This window comes from Phalangium opilio, unplaced genomic scaffold (genome assembly GCF_054372755.1).
Source record: "Phalangium opilio isolate 3A_F unplaced genomic scaffold, DU_Popi_V2 ptg000070l_1, whole genome shotgun sequence".
NCBI lineage: Eukaryota > Metazoa > Arthropoda > Arachnida > Opiliones > Phalangiidae > Phalangium > Phalangium opilio.
Window position 1 is genome coordinate 7,137,404 of NW_028324182.1, and position 18,773 is coordinate 7,156,176.

At 35.8% G+C, this 18,773-nt stretch overlaps 3 protein-coding genes across 4 annotated transcripts; 1 reads left to right on the forward strand and 2 right to left on the reverse strand.

Moving 5' to 3' along the window:
• Window positions 1-768: 768 nt before the first annotated feature.
• On the reverse strand, window positions 769-4,485 carry LOC149661340 (uncharacterized). Its single transcript, XM_089842829.1, has 7 exons — window positions 4,177-4,485; window positions 3,062-3,324; window positions 2,925-2,988; window positions 2,538-2,787; window positions 2,322-2,454; window positions 2,122-2,218; window positions 769-1,041 (listed from the first exon to the last, which is right to left on the reverse strand). The coding sequence occupies exons 1-7, from the start codon at window positions 4,334-4,336 to the stop codon at window positions 980-982; spliced, it is 1,029 nt and encodes a 342-aa protein (XP_089698955.1). The 5' UTR covers window positions 4,337-4,485; the 3' UTR covers window positions 769-979.
• Window positions 4,486-4,820: 335 nt separating this feature from the next.
• On the forward strand, window positions 4,821-8,992 carry LOC149661341 (tRNA endonuclease ANKZF1-like). Its single transcript, XM_089842824.1, has 11 exons — window positions 4,821-5,019; window positions 5,086-5,514; window positions 5,581-5,897; window positions 5,971-6,086; window positions 6,160-6,307; window positions 6,374-6,605; window positions 6,835-7,486; window positions 7,547-7,658; window positions 8,211-8,390; window positions 8,455-8,528; window positions 8,628-8,992. The coding sequence occupies exons 1-11, from the start codon at window positions 4,821-4,823 to the stop codon at window positions 8,731-8,733; spliced, it is 2,565 nt and encodes an 854-aa protein (XP_089698950.1). The 3' UTR covers window positions 8,734-8,992.
• On the reverse strand, window positions 8,577-18,525 carry Prp40 (pre-mRNA processing factor 40). 2 transcript variants are annotated; one of them, XM_089842822.1, is made up of 23 exons: window positions 18,345-18,525; window positions 18,140-18,232; window positions 17,869-18,067; window positions 17,628-17,806; window positions 17,527-17,565; window positions 17,329-17,436; window positions 17,122-17,245; window positions 17,018-17,042; window positions 16,287-16,430; window positions 15,980-16,211; window positions 15,168-15,368; window positions 14,497-14,647; window positions 14,183-14,431; window positions 13,264-13,355; window positions 13,045-13,161; window positions 12,893-12,949; window positions 12,551-12,811; window positions 11,742-11,874; window positions 11,605-11,663; window positions 10,809-10,961; window positions 10,663-10,754; window positions 8,930-9,019; window positions 8,577-8,751 (listed from the first exon to the last, which is right to left on the reverse strand). In XM_089842822.1, the coding sequence occupies exons 2-22, from the start codon at window positions 18,164-18,166 to the stop codon at window positions 9,004-9,006; spliced, it is 2,658 nt and encodes an 885-aa protein (XP_089698948.1). In that variant the 5' UTR covers window positions 18,167-18,232; window positions 18,345-18,525; the 3' UTR covers window positions 8,577-8,751; window positions 8,930-9,003. The 2 variants fall into 2 exon arrangements, with proteins under 2 accessions (XP_089698948.1, XP_089698947.1); XM_089842821.1 differs by having other exon boundaries at window positions 14,497-14,659.
• Between the last annotated feature and the right edge of the window lie 248 nt (window positions 18,526-18,773).

Genomic DNA, 18,773 nt, shown 5'->3' on the forward strand with positions numbered 1-18,773 from the left:
ACTTAGGCATCTTATACCTTCTCCCTAGTAAACTAGATATCGCTTCTTGAAGATACATTGAAAGTTGCAATTTTATTCAGGTATTTTTAAATTAATTCAGAGTTAAAAAAATGTCACTTCCACTTCCTTAATTTAACTACGTAGTTAAAAATTATCAATTAGTTTCTAATTTCAAGTTAAATAAATAAAAGACAACTTAAGAATGTTATTTAGAAGATTATAAATAACGGGTATTGCTACCTTTATCCAATACCTAAATTTGATTTGAACTAAATACGGTTGGGTTTTGTTTTTTTTTTGTACAGTTTATTTAAAAGGATAAAACCTAAAAATAGGTTTTTATCTCAAATTTAAATTTTTACATTAATTTTAATTTTAGTTTCGGATTTCGGCGGAAAAATGGGCCCCAAACTACGTACGCTAACTAACTTAACTAACTACTGGAATGTATGTTCATTTACACATGAATATTGAACTACTAACTGATAACTACGTTAGTCTTCATATTTTTATACCTAAGAATGATAAACCGCATAAAAATTGCGTTACTTTTTGATTTGAAATTTTGTTTCAAAAAATTTTCAAATTTGGTTTTGTTTATTTGTTTGTTTGTTTATTAGGCGCTTCCCCCAAATGACTGGCGTTTGTTTACTAGTTTATTTTATTCGTTTATCTATTATTTACGATTTAAAAAACACTTCGTACTATATATATACTTCTACAAAAGGCCATTATATTGTTTATTTTCCATAATTTCCACCGAAACCCGAATGTTTATTTGAAGATTTATTTATTTATTTATTTATTTATTATTTTGCCCTGAAATTTACATAACTGTTTATATTTCCCCCTCAGACCCTAATTATTCGTTTGTTTCGTAATAATCTAGCCAAGAGATGAAATAGATTGTTAATTGGTGTTGCGTTTCTAATAAAAAGGGGGGAAGGGGGGAGGAAGTTGCTCATTTTTGAGACGAATGTCAAGGGTAGAGATGATGTAACGGAGTATGCACAGTTTCCACTAACTGAGTGTAGTTTGGTTCTATAAAGACCCAATTTTTGGAAAGGTCAATTGTATTCTCACACAGAATGGTATGAAAACAAGCTTTGTTAAAGGAGAAGTTCAGGTAACATAACGTTATATCTTAAAAGAACGGCCTTTTTCTAATTATAAAAGGATTAAAATATTAAAACAAAAATGATCTCTTATTATAATATAATTAGTATTAAATTGGCCATATGTCTAATCAGCGCCACTAGCGGATGGTCTGAAAACTACTCCCATAGAGTCTAGGTATATTTAAGAGGGTTTGCAGAATCATAGCCAGGTGGCTCGAACGCCGCGCCATCTGACGGAAATTCTGCAAACCCGCTTAAATATACCTAGACTCTATGGGAGTAGTTTTCAGACCATCCACTAGTGGCGCTGATTAGACATATGGCCAATTAGTCTTAAAAACGTGGACTACTGCACCGCCATTGCTTTAGTGGTATCTGCTAAATCAAACCACTACCGTTACGCGATTGGTTGAGAGAGGTAGAGGTAAAGTAGGTTCGATTTAACAGACGCCACCACACCACAGAAATGGCGGCACGGTAGTCCTAGTCCTTGATTGTTTTTAAGACTAATTAAATGCTAATAATTTTGTAATAAGAGATCATTTGATATTTAATTCCTTTTATATTTAGATAAAGGCCGTTCTTTTAAGGTATAATGTTATGTTAAATAAACCGTCCGTTTCCCTTGGAATTCCCCTTGGGTGCCCCTTACAAAAGAGGAGAGAAAGAGGGAGAGAGAATCAGTATAGGCAGCCGTGATCCATGCGTGGTGAAAACGGGGGTAAATCTACGGTACACCGCGGCGCCTGAGCGCAGCTTTCTCGCGCACACAGTTAACGTGGGGGATGACAGAGATAAGGCGAGGAGGTCAATCCCCCCATGCGCAAAAGAACGTACCGAAAATTGTTTTTACTACCCCCTATTTTCCCATTTTTCGGCGGATTTTATAAAGCGCGTTTCTATCTCCCTCTTTCTCTCCTCTTTGCCCTTACCTGACCCTCCAAATAATAACTCCCTGCCTACACCGCGTCGCCATAGATTATATAATAATAAAGTATATTACCAGTGTCAGGATTGAGGCATCCGTGACGCACTAGGAAGTCTAAGGTAACTAAGGAACTCGTAGTTTTAAAATCATCAGTTACAAGAACTCTTTTCAGCTTCAATAAGGAAAGAAATACAAAAGAACGACAATTTTTTAACACCCGCCATCTTGGCGCTTTTTTTTTTTTTTTCTTTCAAAACTGCGTGAACTCAACTCACATCTTCCACGCTCAGTAGGTGAAAACTTTCAACTTCATTATCGGCATTTTCAGGAGTGAAATCCAAGGGCAGTTCTAAATCAAACACGAAGAGGATTTCGGGAAACACTCCCCTTTCATCTTCAAAGATGAAACTGATAAACGTACATACAGAACCATTTGTTGTTAAATACAATGTCTTCACGGAAGTCAAGAAGGAAATCGGAAGTTTCCTTACGAAACTGTTCCCGAAGGCTTCATCGTATCCAACAGATCATCTGGGATGGAGGCCTCTTCCTGGGCCTCTTTCCTAACACATTCCTGGACCGTCATCCCCACAGAAAATCCACCACTGACCAGGTTGTCCAGTTTTCCAGGCCAGGTTTGTTTGGTGGATGATCTCCTTTGAATCCATAATGATACGCTACCGTCGTGATGCGTAACGTACCCATTTATGTGAACGCCATAGCGTTTAATGCCAAAGAGACCTTGTCGCGAAATACTTACACAGGTTAAAGGAAGGGAAGGAATATAGAGGGATCTACGGAGGGTTCTTACAAAATATAGAAAGTACTTTCCTAGATCTGTATGAACCCTAAACTACGTATCTCAAAACATTTCTTACAAGTTGCTGAACGTTCCATTTTCATTAATGGAGGTTCACCAAATCTAGAGCTAACATCGTAGCACTAAAATATGCGCAATACAACAATTACATCTCTGGATTATATTTGCAATGACGCGAAAAGAGATGATAGTGACCTCTTCCCTCCATCCAGTTAAGGTGGTAAAGATATTGTGTCTCCTTAGTTCTTGCAAAAGATTCTCCATTTTGGCACTTCTTTCATCATACGTCCTCCAATCGGGGTTCAAAGTTACGGTATCGGTGATGGTATCGTGAATGAAAACATGCCCGTATCTCGATAGATGTTGCCAGAAATCCGGGCGAATAATTCCGACTTGTTGGTCACAGATGAAGAAAGGTTTACAACAACCACTTCCCGAATCATGGCCAGGATGATGACCTTAATTTTTATTTACATATCTCAATACATTGGTTTTATATTCTCTTAACCACAAAGGCGAAAACACTTTGACAAGGAAAAATACGGCAGTGCAAAAAAAAAAAATCAAAATCGAGGTGCAATGGTGCAGTGGAGGTGTGCCAGGAGTAAAACAAAAACGAAATTCGCACAAAATCATCGAAAACTGAAAAACTACGTGACATAATTAAGTCTATGAAGCTCTGAAGAATCATAAAATATGAACTCAAGTGAAAGAAAATCAGACGAAACCAAACTTAAACCAATACAAATTATCCAGCGTGAAAATACATTAAATGTAAATATGCATAAATTTTTTTTGGAAAATTTACAACAAAGCATAAAATGAAAATTTATTTTACACAAAACGCGTAGATCACAGCAAAACAAGAATTATTTCCCACCCCCTTTCAAAAAAGTAAATAAAACGCCAACTAGGTGTTTTCACTGCAAAGCATACCGCATCCATTCTGCCGCTTCTGCGAGTACTCAGTACGGGACTGACGTTAGGCTTAGCATTAGAGCTTTATTATTAGCTTAAAAACACCGTAATAAATGTAGCTAGCATGCTGAATCGTTAAAGCCGTGGTAGGAAACGTGACACAATTTCATTGGCGTTGACGAATTATTGGCGTTTAAATGCAACAAAATGAAGGCTATTCCCCCTTTGCGGCCCCACCATTTTGTTCGGGTTTCACTTTCATCATGTCATATAGGCCTACAAAGCGTGAATCTTATTGTCGCATTCTGCGCTTTCGATTTTCTAATGTATTAACTGATCGTACTTAATAAAGGAATTATTCCTTTAAAAAGCTTTCAAGTTCAATTACTCACCAATTCTAGCTTTTAAATCAAAGTTTTGCAGCAATAATTCCAATTTGTCAGACCAGCTCATTGTACTCGCAGCCACTCTTCCCGATAGAATAGGACGCGACTGATGACGTAAAAAGAGTACAGAGCGTACTTTCCTCATTTGCATAAGGATAGAGTTCATGACGTCATATGAGTCCTTTTTATCGATCTAGGCTTAAATTAATTTCGTTGCCGTCCTAAATACACGTCAAACTGATAATTTACATTAGAATATAAGCCTAATTACATTAAAAATACTTTTAATGTGAAGCTAAATTTTGAGAAAGACACAAATACAAATTATAAGATGCTCGAAAAAATAGGCCTACATTTCCAGTTCTAAAAAAGTGTAGTTGATGGTGGAAAAGGCGTATTTTTTTTATTTCCATGTTAAATTTATATAAGCAATTAAACTTATCTATTTCCACGCCTAATATAATTTTGGAAAATTGCAGCGTCTTGTGCAAACCCCAAAAACGTGACAAATAAGGCCACCCATCCCTCCCACAGCCCCCACCACGCCAACTCTCCAAGGTGACGGAGACTTAATAAAGTTAACTTATGTGATTCCGCTTTGCTGAAGATTTTAATTAGATTTAAATTAAACATTAATTAAATTAAATTAAATGGCTTCCCCGGCCAAATTAGAAACAAACGATTTGTCAGAAAATCAAGATATATCGGAAGATACATCGGAAGATAAATTAGAAAATTATGAAACTTGCCAGTTGTATGAAACGTGCTCCGTTATAAAACTTCTTGATGGAATCTACTTGGCCGGCTTTTGCAGAGAAGATAAATACCAGGAGAGTCCACCGATCAAAGGTGATTTCGTAACCAATATACATAGACGTAAAAACAATATATAAATAATACTGTAATAATTCTTAGCCTTTACACAAATTACGGATATAAAAGTTGGGCAAAAAATTGATGGAAAAGTCGCTAGCGAGAATCGTTTAGGTTCATTCATTGATATTGGTGTGGGGCAAGATGGTTTTTTACACAAAGCAAACATGAAAGGTCATAGCCTTTATTTGGGTTCCGACATTAACGTCGAAGTGACCAAAATTGACCTTGTGAAGAATAAAATTACACTGAATTTATGCAAGGTTTTGAAAAATGATAAACCAGCGATTGACCCTTCTTTACTTAATGTTTCGTCTAAAATGACCTGCTCGGTTTGTTCCACGGACTTTGAGAGTCGAGATGAGCAGGTTCAACACTATAAACTCGATTGGCATCGATATAATTTGAAACAAAAGATAATAGGAGAAGTTTCGGTATCGGAGGAAGCCTTCGATAAATTAGCGAATGATGGTATAAAAGTTACAACTAAAATTGGTCAATTTGGTTGTATATCTTATTTCAGTGTTTTACACGCAGATGAACTATCCAGTTTGAGCGGTTCAGATTCAAAAAGTGACGAAGAAGAGGAAGAATCGGCCAATGATAGTAATGGTTATAGCAGCACAAGTGGTAGTGAGGCTGTGGGAAGCCCCAGACGAAAATTACGCTCAAAACTACTAATGAAAGGGAGGTTACCGAGAAGGGAGAGATCGGATAGCGTGACTTCCACTGATACAGAATGTGAAGATGAGAGAGCTCAAACATTAAATAATCGATTTCAACCAAAACTTTACCTTTGTAATAATAAGGGGAATGTTGTGGCACTCTATAGATGCGTCGTTCATGGAAAACAAGTATATACTCTGGTTCCAAACACAAAACCATGATATGACTTAAACTTAAACTTAAGCCCACCAATATTTCTAGAATACTCCGGAACAGCAAGGAGATTTACTTAGAATGGTTCAAGCTGTCCCTTCCCAAATGAAATGGGCCATTATTTTACTTGGTGGTGGACATTTTGCTGCTGCAGTCTTTGAAGGGTATACCTTTTTCTAACCGTTAGTTGAAAAAAAAAAAAATGTTCCAGCCACCTTATAAATGGTCTAATTTCAGTGAAAAAAGCATTCTTCACAAAACATTCCATCGTTACACTTGCCGAGCTAAACAAGGCGGTTCCCAAGGTGCCCAAGACTCAAAGGGTGGCGCCCCCAAATCAGGGGGAGCAACGCTGAGACGTTACAATGAAGCCGCTTTAATTAGAGTTAGGAATTAATCACGATAAAAAATAAAGCCCTGTAAAGTCAAAACGTTGATTGATATTTAATAGGATATTCAAAATTTGATGGCAACTTGGAGCGAAGACTTACAAGCGTGTCATCGTATTTTTTACCGCGCCGCTGGTATCAATAGAAGCACGCTGATAGGCGGAAAAAATTCAACAACTACCCCTTTTAAGAAAACTGACCCTAGATTGAGAACCATTCCCTTCCCAACTCGACGCGCTACTTATAAAGAAGTGCAAAGAGTGCACAAAATGCTTTCAACCTTAGAATGTTTCGGTAAAATCACCGAATTGAACACTTACAACCGAGGGGGAAGACACTTGAGAACTCAGGTGTTCAATATGACTTGAACCCAATGTACTGTCAAAGCTGAACTCTGAGTTCCAAAGGATTTGAACTCGATGCACTGTCAAAGCTGAACTCGGGTGTACACAGAGATCTAGAGCGTCTGCCCCCTCGCTTACAACCACCACATGTACATAATAATCTTACAAAAACTTTCCAGGCGATCATAAACTTTACGAAAAAACCATTCCACAATCGCCTAAAATCCATTTAGGGAATAAAAGTCCAAAAAAATCCTTCTCTAAGTTGGAAAACAGTTCTAAGAACCGTCTAATCAGTCTTCCGACCAAATTAGAAGTTCTTCCTGATGAAGATTTGCAAAATGAAAATATTGATCCTATCTTAGACGAAGATGAAACTGATCTAACTCTAGTCGAAGAAATACATAATCTAAATGATTTAAAACCCTTTGATCAATCTAAAAGACCCAAAAAGAAGAAAGGAAAAAGAAAAACGTCATTACCAAGACACCAAGAAAGTCCAATTAGCACGCCAATTGACGGAGAAGAGTATCAGTTTAAAACTGCTTTGTATTCAGCCTGCAAAGCGGGGAATGTTGAAAAACTACTAAATCTTCTTAAATTAGCGACTGATAATCAAGATAATCACAGAAACAACAACCATACTGAGGAAAAATCGACGGAAACTTTAGATAACTCAATCCCGACTAAGAATACTTTTGTATTTTCGCTGTCTTTACTAAATGAACCTTTTGGAGAAGGAGGTTCAACTTTTTTACACGTAGCTGCCAAAGAGGGGCATAAGGATTTGGTTAAGATACTAATGGAACACGGAGCTAGTCCTTGCATTAAGTAATTTAAGCTAAAAATATCTGTTAAGGGATATATTAATTTAATTGGTTTGCTATATAGGAATAAAGCCGGACATACACCATACATTCTAACAGAGGACAAAGAAACTAGGAAAGAATTTAGGAAATTTTGGGACGCGAACCCTGATAAATTTGATTATTCACAATCAAAGGTTGGGAAAAATCCAGGGGTGTGCGAGTACTCGTTAAGTTCGAGTACTCGGTTCGAGTATCGAGCCGAGTACTCGACTCGATACTCGATAACAACACATTGAGATACTCGAGACAGATTCGAGTAGCTTTTTAACATCTTAAATACTCGACAAATACTCGAGTCCGAGGCTTACAACTATAGCAGACGATGAGTTCATGATCATTTATTTTGAAAATCACCTGTTCAATGTTTAATTGATCACTAACAATCTTTTTGAACTAGTTCGATATTAGATAATTGAACATCTTCGTTATTTTCAAGAAATTTACAAAATTGCTACTCGACAAGTCAATATTTGAGACTCGATAATTACTCGAAAGAACAAACAAAATTTGACCTAATCTAAATACTCGATACTCGAAAGTATTTTTGAGACTCGGCTCGATACTCGATAAGAAATTAGTTTCGATACTCGGACTCGGCTCGAAACCGAAAAAACGGGACTCGCACACCACTGGTCAAAAATCACCGGGAAATTGATCTTAATTGAAAACGCGAATGTTAATTATAGATTCCAGGACCTTTATCGGAAGAACAGGAAAAAGAGCAACAGGCCAAACAAGCGGAAAGAAATAAGGAACGCAAAAAAGTAAAAAAGGAACGCTTAAAAGATAAAAAAGTGGAAATCGCCATTAGAAAAGCGGAGGAAGAAGAAAGGAAAAGATATTTAGCTCTTAGCGACAGAGAAAAAGTATTGTATTGTATATCCCGTATTTAGGTCGCGTTCGATAACTTATAAATCTGTTCTGTTTTAGCGCGCATTGGCAGCTGAAAGGAGACTTATGGCCGAGGCGTCTAACACTCCGGAAGCTCCCATTGTTACTATAAGGTGAGTGATACTTTTAACGAAGATAATTAATTGACTGTAGAAGAGGCATTATTTAAATTTAATAAAAATTAGCTAAATTTATTGATTTCTTTTTCGCAGTCGATGTTTCTTATGCGGATCTGACATAACCGGCAAAGTTCCTTTCGAGTACAATAATTGCCGATTTTGCAGTATAAAATGCGTTAAAGAACATAGAAAAAAGTGAACTGAAAAATCATGATATCTAAATAAATAAAATAAATTTAAATTTGAATAATATTAATTATATTAAATACTTTTTAAATTAATGTTCAAATTTTAAAATTAATGTTCAAATTTTAAAATTAAATTAAATTAATTACAATACGCGTGTGTGATGTTGGGCTTGTTAATGAAGATGGAAATTAATTAAATTTACTTACGAATTTGAAGAACGTACGCTTTTTCTACACATTATTTGATGAAATAAATGTTGAGCAACTATCGTTTGTAATTTTTAATCATTTTCTAACCTGAAGAAGAGAGAGAGTTTGTTGTTGCGAAAGTTAATCATAGCGCGATGCGAATTAAATGCTAAGAGTAAGGATGAAAGTAAGAGTAAGGATGAAAGCAAATTAATTGGCCTTATTCCTGATCAACGCCACCGAGGCGTAGTGGCGACTTTTGGAACTATAATAATTAGGGGTGTGCGGGTAGTGATTTTTCAATTTCGAATCGGGTTCGGGTAATCAAAAATACTGTTATCGGGTATCGGGGCGGGTACCCGAATTTTTGTCGGGTATTCGGGTAATTAGGCTTAGCCGAAAAATGGTTGTCGGGTAATAGTCGGGTATTAAAAGTTGGACTAATAGTTAGTTATCGGTGTGGGTACCCAAAATTTTTTGCCTGGTATTCGGGTAATTAGGCTTAAATAAATTGATATTTCCTTCAAAAATTCCCTTTAGTACACTTCTTACAGTTATATCTCAATCCTGTGTTATTCAATGTATGCTCTTTCTCAGTTTCTTTCTTTTTGATGCTTTCTTTAACTTCTGGTTCCGCTTTCACTTTCTTAACCCTTAGTCTTATTTCAACACAGAATACTGGCAATATATAGGTGTGTCGCGTTGCGTGTGGTGATTCTGGTCTGTCTCAGAATGAAACTACCACAGAACGCATACCTTATGTGAACTAAATTTCACATTGAAACAGTGTTTCATGGAATTTCGTCATTCTTAAAATTTGAATTCTTTCTAAACTGGACAATGGGTGGTCCCCTTTCACTTCTGATTCCTATTTTTCTACCCGCGAATAACCCGACAACCAGTTTCAGCTTGTCACGGGTAATGGGGGGGATTATTTTTACTACCCGAGTAGTTTCGAATAGTTGGAAAATTCATTTTCGGGTATCGGGGCGGGTACCCGACCCGATACCCGAACGGGTAATCTTCGGGTATCGGGTACCCGCACACCCCTAATAATAATACGGTAGCCAATTAGAGGTGGCGATGGAGTCGATGTACTCTGATGGAGATCTGTTATTTTCTATGTTTTGATTATTACCGCTTCAAAACATGTTTTAACTAATTATTATTAGGTAACCTAATAATCTCCAAATAGACCAAAATCGAATGAAAACTTACTCCGAAAGTCTTATTTCATAATATTAGACAGAATAAGAAAGGTTAAATCAACTTTTAATACTTTTAAAACCATATTGCTTGTTAAGCCTTGGCTATTCACATGATTCAGAAAGATCATGCACAAAACATAGAAAATAACAGAGTCCATCGACTCCACCGCCACCTGTAATTGGCTACCGTATTATTATAGTTCCAAAAGTCGCCGCTACGCCTCGGTGGCGTTGATCAGGAATAAGGCCAATTAACTTAATTAAGCAATGCAAGGTTATAAAAAAAATTACGCAAAACAAAGAGTGAAAAAGAAACAAATTATTGAAATTACGAATGTGAATATTTTTTTAGTTGTATTGTAGTATGTATGATTTGATTTTACAATTAATTAATAATTAAGTCAACAAATTTTTTTACGTCTACGAGTCTAAGATGATGACTAAATTTTATTTCTTAAAAACCGAATTCAAAAGGCGTTCGTTTGGTTGATTTTTATATATTTCAAATTTAGCATTTAGCAAGAGCGACAAAATCAAACTCACATATTATGAATCTCCAGTTGCTTCAAAATGTCTCGTTTTCTTTTTTCTAATTCGTTTTCACTAAGTTCGCTTTCGGAAGATTGCCCCCATTCCTACGAAATATTTACTTAATAAGTTCCCCAATTAATCTCGGACATTGAGATTACCTTCTCTTTAACTTCTCCTTCTTCCCTAACTTCGCTTTTTCGACTTCTACTTTGACTTCTACTTGGAGATCGACTGTGGCTTCTACTCCGGCTTCTTTTCTTGTATTTATGGCTTCGCGAATCCACCACTTCTTGCTCCGAATTTGTTGAAGGCTAAAGATTAAAAACCCACTTTTATTATAAAAACCTTTATTTGAATAGTATTAAACACCTTAAACAAGCGGAGGATGTTTTAAAGGGAGGGTGAAGTAGAAAATTAAGTGATTTTTTATCGATTCTTCTTCTAATTACAAGACCAGTCTACATAGTGAAACATCCAGGAAATACCAACTCCGAATGATTTTAAAATTCAAATTAGGTTCAGATTTTAAGGATAATTTTAAATAAGCCCCTCCGACCAATCGCGTAACGCCCTGCCTTTTTATTAACCAAATTCTCATGGCACGCTCCATGTCTCGTGCCACGATTGTCACGTCGCGCACAAATTTTATTAAATCTCGTGATAAATTTCATTCAACACGGAGCGTGCCACGAGAATTTTGTTAACAAAAAGGCGGGGCATTACGCGATTGGTCGGAGGTCCTTCTTTAAAATTATCCTTAAAATCTGAACCTAAATTGAATTTTAAAATCATTCGGAATTGGTATTTCCTGAATGTTTTACTATGCAGGCTGGTCTTATAATTAGTAGAAGAATTGATAAAAAATCACTTGATTTTCTAATTCACCCTCCCTTTAAGCACCGCCATTTTAGGGGTAGAACCGGGAGGGAATTCGTGATAAAAACTGTTTAGTACACTTCTTGAAGATTGCTTCTTCTTTTTCTTCTTCTTATGGCGTTTCAAAGTAACTTCGTCTAAACAATTAAAAATGTAAAAAACAATCATTAGTAAGTGTCTAATTATTATTACAAATTAATTAATTAATACTATACCTTCATCAGTCTTTGGAGATTTAATCTCAGATTCCCTAGAGGCTGAACGAGAACGAGATCTTGAAATGGATTTTGCCCTTTTCTTTTTCTTCAATTTATGTTTATTTCCGTGTTCATCGTCAGATTCCGAGGGCTTAAGAATTAAATCAATTAAACATTGATAATAAGTAATTACTAATTAAGAATAATTAAGCATGGGCGAATACTCGAGTAACACGAATAACTCGATCGAATATCGAGACGAATAACCGTCTCGATATTCAATAAGCCCCATTTCGGGTATTCGAACGAATATCGAATAGTGAATTTTACTATTCGGGCCTACTATTCGTTAAACATTCGACTAACTATTCGTTAAATATTCGATTAACTATTCGTTAAATATTCGACTAACTATTTGTTAAAAATTCGATTAACTATTCGTTAAATATTCGATTAACTATTCGTTAAATATTCGATTAACTATTCGAGAAAACAAAAATATTAACCCTAAAAATGTTTTAAAAAAGTAATGGCAGTTACACTTTTTAATGTATAAGTTTCTATGGGAAAATAGGCCTGAAGTGCTACTACTCTATAGCGCACCTAAATTCTAAATATAATTTAAATTGATTTTAATTAATCCTTCTATTTCTGACTATTCGATAACTATTCGATAAGGGCAATTTTAAATTAAGCCTAATTATTCGATATTCGGTTCCCAAACAACTATTCGTCTCGGTATTCGATAAGAAAATTTTTCACTATTTGATATTCGTCTCGACAGTCAAAAACTGGTATTCGCCCATGCTTAAGAATAATTTAATTACCGAATCTGATCTGGACTTCTTTTTAGGTTTCTTGCTCTTTTTATTATGTTTCTTTGATTTACTATGATGATGGCTGCACGATTCTTCCAGAGTTTGTTGATATTCTTTAAATAAACGAATTCGCTCCGATTCTAAGGTGATACTTTCAAAGGCGGCTTCGCTTTCCAAACGCGCGCGAACCGCGTCCCATTCTATGCTAGAATCAACGGGTGGAATGGCATTTTTAAGCATGCTTTTAAAAGCATTCTCTAATCTTCTTTGCTGAAACATAAAAAACATTTGATTTTATAAATAACATAACACATAGGCCTACACATTGATTTTGACAAAATGTGTCATTACTTTTCGATTTTCTTCTTTCATGCGTTCTTTCTCCCGCGCTTCCGCCTTTTCTAATAACTGTAAATGTTAATTTTTTTTTTCGTTTATTTCAGACGCTAGTTCATTCAAAGTTGAATTGTTGAACAGAGTATTATTAGGCCTAAAATACTTACACTATTAAATGTAAGTTTGACATTTCCCGCATCTAAAGACATGGAACGTTTATCCATACTTATAACTGTAGCAAACTCTTCGTAGGAAGTACTAGCCTCAACATTAAATTGACGACCCTAATAGTTTAAATTAATAATAATTAACTCGAAATGAAGAAATAACGAACAAACAAACGGTAAAACCTTCTTTTTATTAACAAAGCTAAATTAAAAACCAACCTTCAAAATCTCTTTGATAATCTTCTTCTCATCGTAAAATCGCGATTTTAATTCTTCAACGTAAAATTTAAACAAATCCAAAGGAGTTGAGCCTAATAAATAATAAATAATTTGATTTAATGACGCGCGTAATTGTAATTAATCAGGGTTCATACAACTTTTGGAAAACAAATTTCCCTGAGATTTCCAGGTTTTTCCCGCATATGGGGTATCCTATGGAGCAAATGTTAACGAAGGAGGGGGGGCAAATATGAATATTACATAATCAAAGGACATCCCCGTATCTCTAATATAACCAGAGTTACGAGCCTCCAAAGTATAGTGTAATGTTAATCCTATGGAGGGGGGTATGTTTACGAACATTTTGCTTAACTACTCGGCCCCTGTTTGTCGTAGCCCTAAGTTTTTAGTATGGTTGGATGTGGGACAAATTGGACTATAACATACTCAAAGGACATCCCCATATCTCTAATAGAACCAGAGTTACGAGCCTCCAAAGTATAGCGTAACGTTAATCCTATGGAGGGGGGTATGTTTACGAACATTTTGCTTAACTACTCGGCCCCTGTTTGTCGTAGCCCTAAGTTTTTAGTATGGTTGTATAGGGGGCAAATTGAACTGTAACATACTAAAAGGACATCCCCATATCTCTAGTAGAACCAGAGTTACGAGCCTCCAAAGTATAGTGTAATGTTAATCCTATGGAGGGGGGTATGTTTATGAACATTTTGCTTAATTACTCGGCCCCTATTTGACGCAAAGTTCCCTGATTTCCCTGAATTTTACTAAAAATTATAAATTTCCCTGAGTTTTCCCTGAGGTTTTTGTCAACTATTTATTTCCCTGATTTTTCCAGGTTTTCCTGGTTTTCCAGGTATGTATGAACCCTGTTAATAAATGAGGGGGGCGATTTAATAACCTGGTTGTCCCAGCATGGATGAAAAACGAGTATCGGCGCTTATAGTCGGGTAAAGTTCAACCCACAAAGACATTGACGTCAACTTTCCTAATTCGTGTAGTTCATCCAGAAAAACTAAAAACGCTTCGCGGTTTCGACGCTGTTGTCTTCGGGTTCTCTTCTTTTCTCTCTCCTTCTCTTCCTCCTCCTCAACCTCGAGTTGGCGAATGTGTTCTTCAAAGACGATCAAAGCATCCACTTTATCCATTTCTATAAGGATTTAATTGGTTAAAAACCGTCGTCCATCTTCTATTTAAGACGATGGAAGAACGAACTTAGAAGTTCCGGATCATCCTGGAATGTACGATTGTCTAGTAAAAGTTGTTGCGCGTCGTGCCACGTAGTCAGGTAAGTAATACTGGTCATGGAGTCCAAAACATCACTGAGAACTTGCATATTACGTTTCCTAAGGGCTTTTGCTTCTTCCTGCAATTTTAACTAGCGGAGAATTAACTTTTGCGATTGTTTAACCCAGAATAAACTTAAATTAAATGGCTTTTTCTATTTAGGCTTTAGTTTTGGGTTTAAATAACCAGGGACACTCTGTAGGCCAAAATTTTGGGCTTAAATAGTGTGATTTATTTGGTAAGATATTAGTACATTGGGTGCAGGCTAGTTATTTAGGCCTAATTAGTACATTGGGTGTGGGCTATTTATTTACGACTAATTAGTACATAGGGCGCAGGGTAGTTATTTAGGACTAATTAATACATTGGGTGCAGGGTAGTTATTTAGGCCTAAACTTTGGGCCTAAATAGTCATCGCGTGGATATTTCTATTCAGGCCCAAAAATTGGTTGCATAACATTTTTGGGCCTAAATAGCAGCCTTTAAAAGTGAGGCTATATTGGGCCTAAATAGTAAGATGTTTGGAGACCAGCTATTAGTACAAAATTTGGGCCCATATAGCCACTTTGAAATTAATTAAATAATAATTAACTACAAACTTTTTCTTTCTTGACTAAGAAGAAAATGACATCTTCGTAGAGTTCTTTTCTCTCTCTTTCTGGAACAATCTTCCATAAATCGTTATCGGAAAAAAGTTGGTCAGCTTTCCGGTAGCGAATTGTGGAATTCATTTCTTTATGATTTTGTAAGAAAAGTTCCAAATCTTCTTTAGCCTTTTTGGCTTTGAGACGCATCTCTTCCTGTTTATTCATTTGAAAATTTTAAGTTTATCATTTTTGGGGTAAACCTAGGGTCATTCCATGGATGAAGAATGCGCGTGAGGAAATTTGTTTTCACTCTACAGGATCGGCAACTCCCTACCTCGAACGACAGCTTATTCTGTATACACTCTGTTACAACGTCGGTTGTCAGCACGCTCAAAGCTATTTCTCTATGTAACGTAGCTTTGTACGTGCTGTCAAGAGACAAAAAACTTCAGGATCTTCAGGATTTAAAATATCCGCGAGTTTTTTAGCTCGAGTGCACGGACCTCTAGGCCTTAGTTTAAAATGCGTGTAGTAGGCTGTAGGCAATTTCACACGTATTTGAAACTAAGGCCTAGAGGTCCGTGCACTCAAGCTAAAAAAACTCGCGGAAATTTTAAATCCTGAAGATCCTGAAGTTTCTCGTCTCTTGACAGCACGTACAAAGCTACGTTACATAGAGACTTAGCTTTACGCGTGCTGACAACCGATGTTGTAACAGAGTGTATACAGAATAAGCTGTCGCTCGAGATAGGGAGTTGCCTATCCTATAGCGTGAAAACAAATTTCCTCACGCGCATTCTTTATCCATGGTCATTCATTTTTACCCTATCTTCTTTTAATCTCTGAGTTTTATAAGCATTAAAGGCCTGTTTCTTTTCATTCAATTTCTTTAAAGTTCCGTATCTGGGATCATTTACAATTAATTTTAAAGCGTGTTCCCAAGAAGAATTTCCGGGGACATCTTTTTCTCGAAGCAAATCTTTAAAAGCTTCCAAAGCTTCTTTTTTATCTTTATAAACAACCGGTTTAGGTATAGCTGGTTTTTCAATCTCAATTCTAAAGTTAATTTAATAAATTAAGCATAAAAATAAAATATTATTTAAAATTAAAATATTAATCGTTAATGATTACTTTTCTTCTTTATCTTGCATCTCTGAAACCGTGTCTGGTAACTGAATGGATGCTAAGTTATCCATATTGCTCTGAAGATTAATGCCATTACTTGAGGCTGAATCTAAGGCTTTTTTATCAGCTTCAAGTTGTTTTTCTGCGGCTCTATTAATTAAAATTAATTAATTAATTAATTAACTTCATAAAACCTTGGTTAAAGGGAGGGTGAAGTAGAAAATCAAGTGATTTTTTATCGATTCTTCTACTAATTATAAGAGCAGTCTGCATAGTGAAACATTTACACCAGGAAATACCAACTCCGAATGATTTTAAAATTCAAATTAGGTTCAGATTTTAAGGATGATTTTAAACAAGGACTGCCGACCAATCGCGTAACGCCCTGCCTTCCATTTAACAAAATTCTCGTGGCACGTTCCGTGTTGAATGAAATTTATCACGAGATTTAATAAAATTAGGCGCGCGATGTGATAATCGTGGCGCGAGACATGGAGCGTGCCACGAGAATTTTATTAAATGGAAGGCAGGGCGTTACGCGATTGGTCGGAGGTCCTTATTTAAAATTATCCTTAAAATCTGAACCTAATTTGAAATAATTTTAAAATCATTCGGAGTTGGTATTTCCTGAATGTTTCACTATGCAGACTGGTCTTATAATTAGTAGAAGAATCGATAAAAAATCACTTGATTTTCTACTTCACCCTCCCTTTAACTGAGCAAAAAAACCTTCTTACTCTCTCTCTTTGCTTTCAAGGGTGGCTAAATAAAGATAAAGATAAAAATATAATATAGATTATAAATTCTGTTTTAATTTAATTTAATGCTAATTTAAATTTACCATTTTTTAAGTCTTCTAACTCTTTAGGAATGGTCCAACGTGATTCTTTTGTTTGTATGTTATGAAAGTAAACTCTTCCCGAATCAGATTTGTATTCTTTCCAAGGACACTGAGATAATAATAACTAGAAAATTTAGAAACAATCTCTAATTAACTAATTAAATTAATTTAAGCTAATTAAAACAGAGATTAAATGAATTATTATACTTCAGCCTGAGATTTGAGTTCATCCGGTTTCTCCCAACTGGATTGCTTAGTTACATTATTATAATAATAAATTCGACCATCTGGAGACTTATGTTCGGACCAATTACTCTAAATACACATAATTAACAATTAACAGGTTCCAAATTAGTTTAATTATAGATTAAAAATGGAGGCAGTGAATTAAACTAAAGGTCTAACCTTATCAGAAAGCTTAATTGTTGGTGGAGTAGAAGGGGGCTAAAAATTAAGCGAATTAAGTGTTAATTATTAAATTTAGGTGATAATTACAAAACTCTCACCAAAGCTGGTTGTTCCTCAGTTCCTAATGAAGTGTTTGGCTCTAGTTTTGAAGGAGGTGCGCTAATGATTGGAGGGCCTGGAATTGAACTTACTGTACTAGGAGGTGGGCCAGGATTCATCATTGGGGGCCCTGTGGGCAAAGGAGTGCCCATCATAGGCGGTGGACCACCCATGGTCACTGTAAAAAATGGTTAAAACGCTTACGTTTATAATGTTAAGTATCAAGGGGGTTCCGCTTACTATGAGGAGGCATAGCTGGTGGAGGACCCATTGTTGCAAAGGGAGGCATTCCAAAGCCAGGGGCCATGGGCCCAGGTGGATATGGGGGCATGGGCATCCCTGGAGGTAAATTATTGGGCATCATCATGGGATTATTGTTCCTAATATCGCCGGGATGATGAGGGTTCATGTAATTATGAGGCATTTGAGGTGGTGCCATCTAGTAAGGTGCAAAAATTTCGGTGTCTATTATAAGCAAGGCGATTTTATTGATTTTTTTAGATAAACGTACCCCATACGGAGCATTTGGGGGCATCATATTGAACAATACTCCCGGTAATAAACAAAATATTAATGTTAATAAACGATAAACCCAGTTGGCATCCTTTGTAGATGGAAGAAACAAAAGTGTGTAGTGTCAGTTAGGGCCAAGGCTTAATTTTTATATACCTGTACGGTACCGCGTAGCGTCGATAAAATATCGATTTTTCTCTTACCTTTTTTAAAAACTTGGTTGTTAAAAAAATATCATTCTTTTAACTTATATATATATGAATTTAGCATCATAATTTAGGGATTAATTACAATTTTGTTTAAAATAAATTTTAACGTAAAAAAAATTCAACCGTAATTTATCTTTCTTTTCAAAGTTGCAAACATATACTAAGTTTGATTGGCCGTCAAAAAGCCGCCTGTCACGTGACAACACCTGTGGCATGGAGGGATAAGTACAGGATTTGTATTTAATTATCGTACAGAAAAATAATTAACAATTGAAGTATTTTATTTTTATACAGAAGTAACAGAATAAATAAATTAATAGCGTTCTGATAATTAAGTTAGCAATTTAAAGATTAATAAATATCATATGTAAGCGTTGTTGAAAAAGTAAATTAAAAGAAAGTGTTGATTATGTCATTTTTTAC

Coding starts and splice junctions, on each gene's coding strand:
- LOC149661341 (XM_089842824.1), top strand. CDS start 4,821: ATGGCTTCCCCGGCCAAATTAGAAACAAACGATTTGTCAGAAAATCAA. Junction 5,515..5,580: donor CGATAAATTAGCGAATGATG/GTATAAAAGTTA, acceptor TTTTACACGCAG/ATGAACTATCCAGTTTGAGC. Junction 8,391..8,454: donor CTCTTAGCGACAGAGAAAAA/GTATTGTATTGT, acceptor GTTCTGTTTTAG/CGCGCATTGGCAGCTGAAAG.
- Prp40 (XM_089842821.1), bottom strand. CDS start 18,166: ATGATGCCCCCAAATGCTCCGTATGGG. Junction 17,043..17,121: donor GTTAGAAGACTTAAAAAATG/GTAAATTTAAAT, acceptor ATCTTTATTTAG/CCACCCTTGAAAGCAAAGAG. Junction 11,875..12,550: donor AGAAGTCCAGATCAGATTCG/GTAATTAAATTA, acceptor TTAATTCTTAAG/CCCTCGGAATCTGACGATGA.
- LOC149661340 (XM_089842829.1), bottom strand. CDS start 4,336: ATGAACTCTATCCTTATGCAAATGAGGAAAGTACGCTCTGTACTCTTT. Junction 3,325..4,176: donor TGATTTAAAAGCTAGAATTG/GTGAGTAATTGA, acceptor ATAAAAATTAAG/GTCATCATCCTGGCCATGAT. Junction 2,788..2,924: donor AATGGAACGTTCAGCAACTT/GTAAGAAATGTT, acceptor TTTCGCGACAAG/GTCTCTTTGGCATTAAACGC.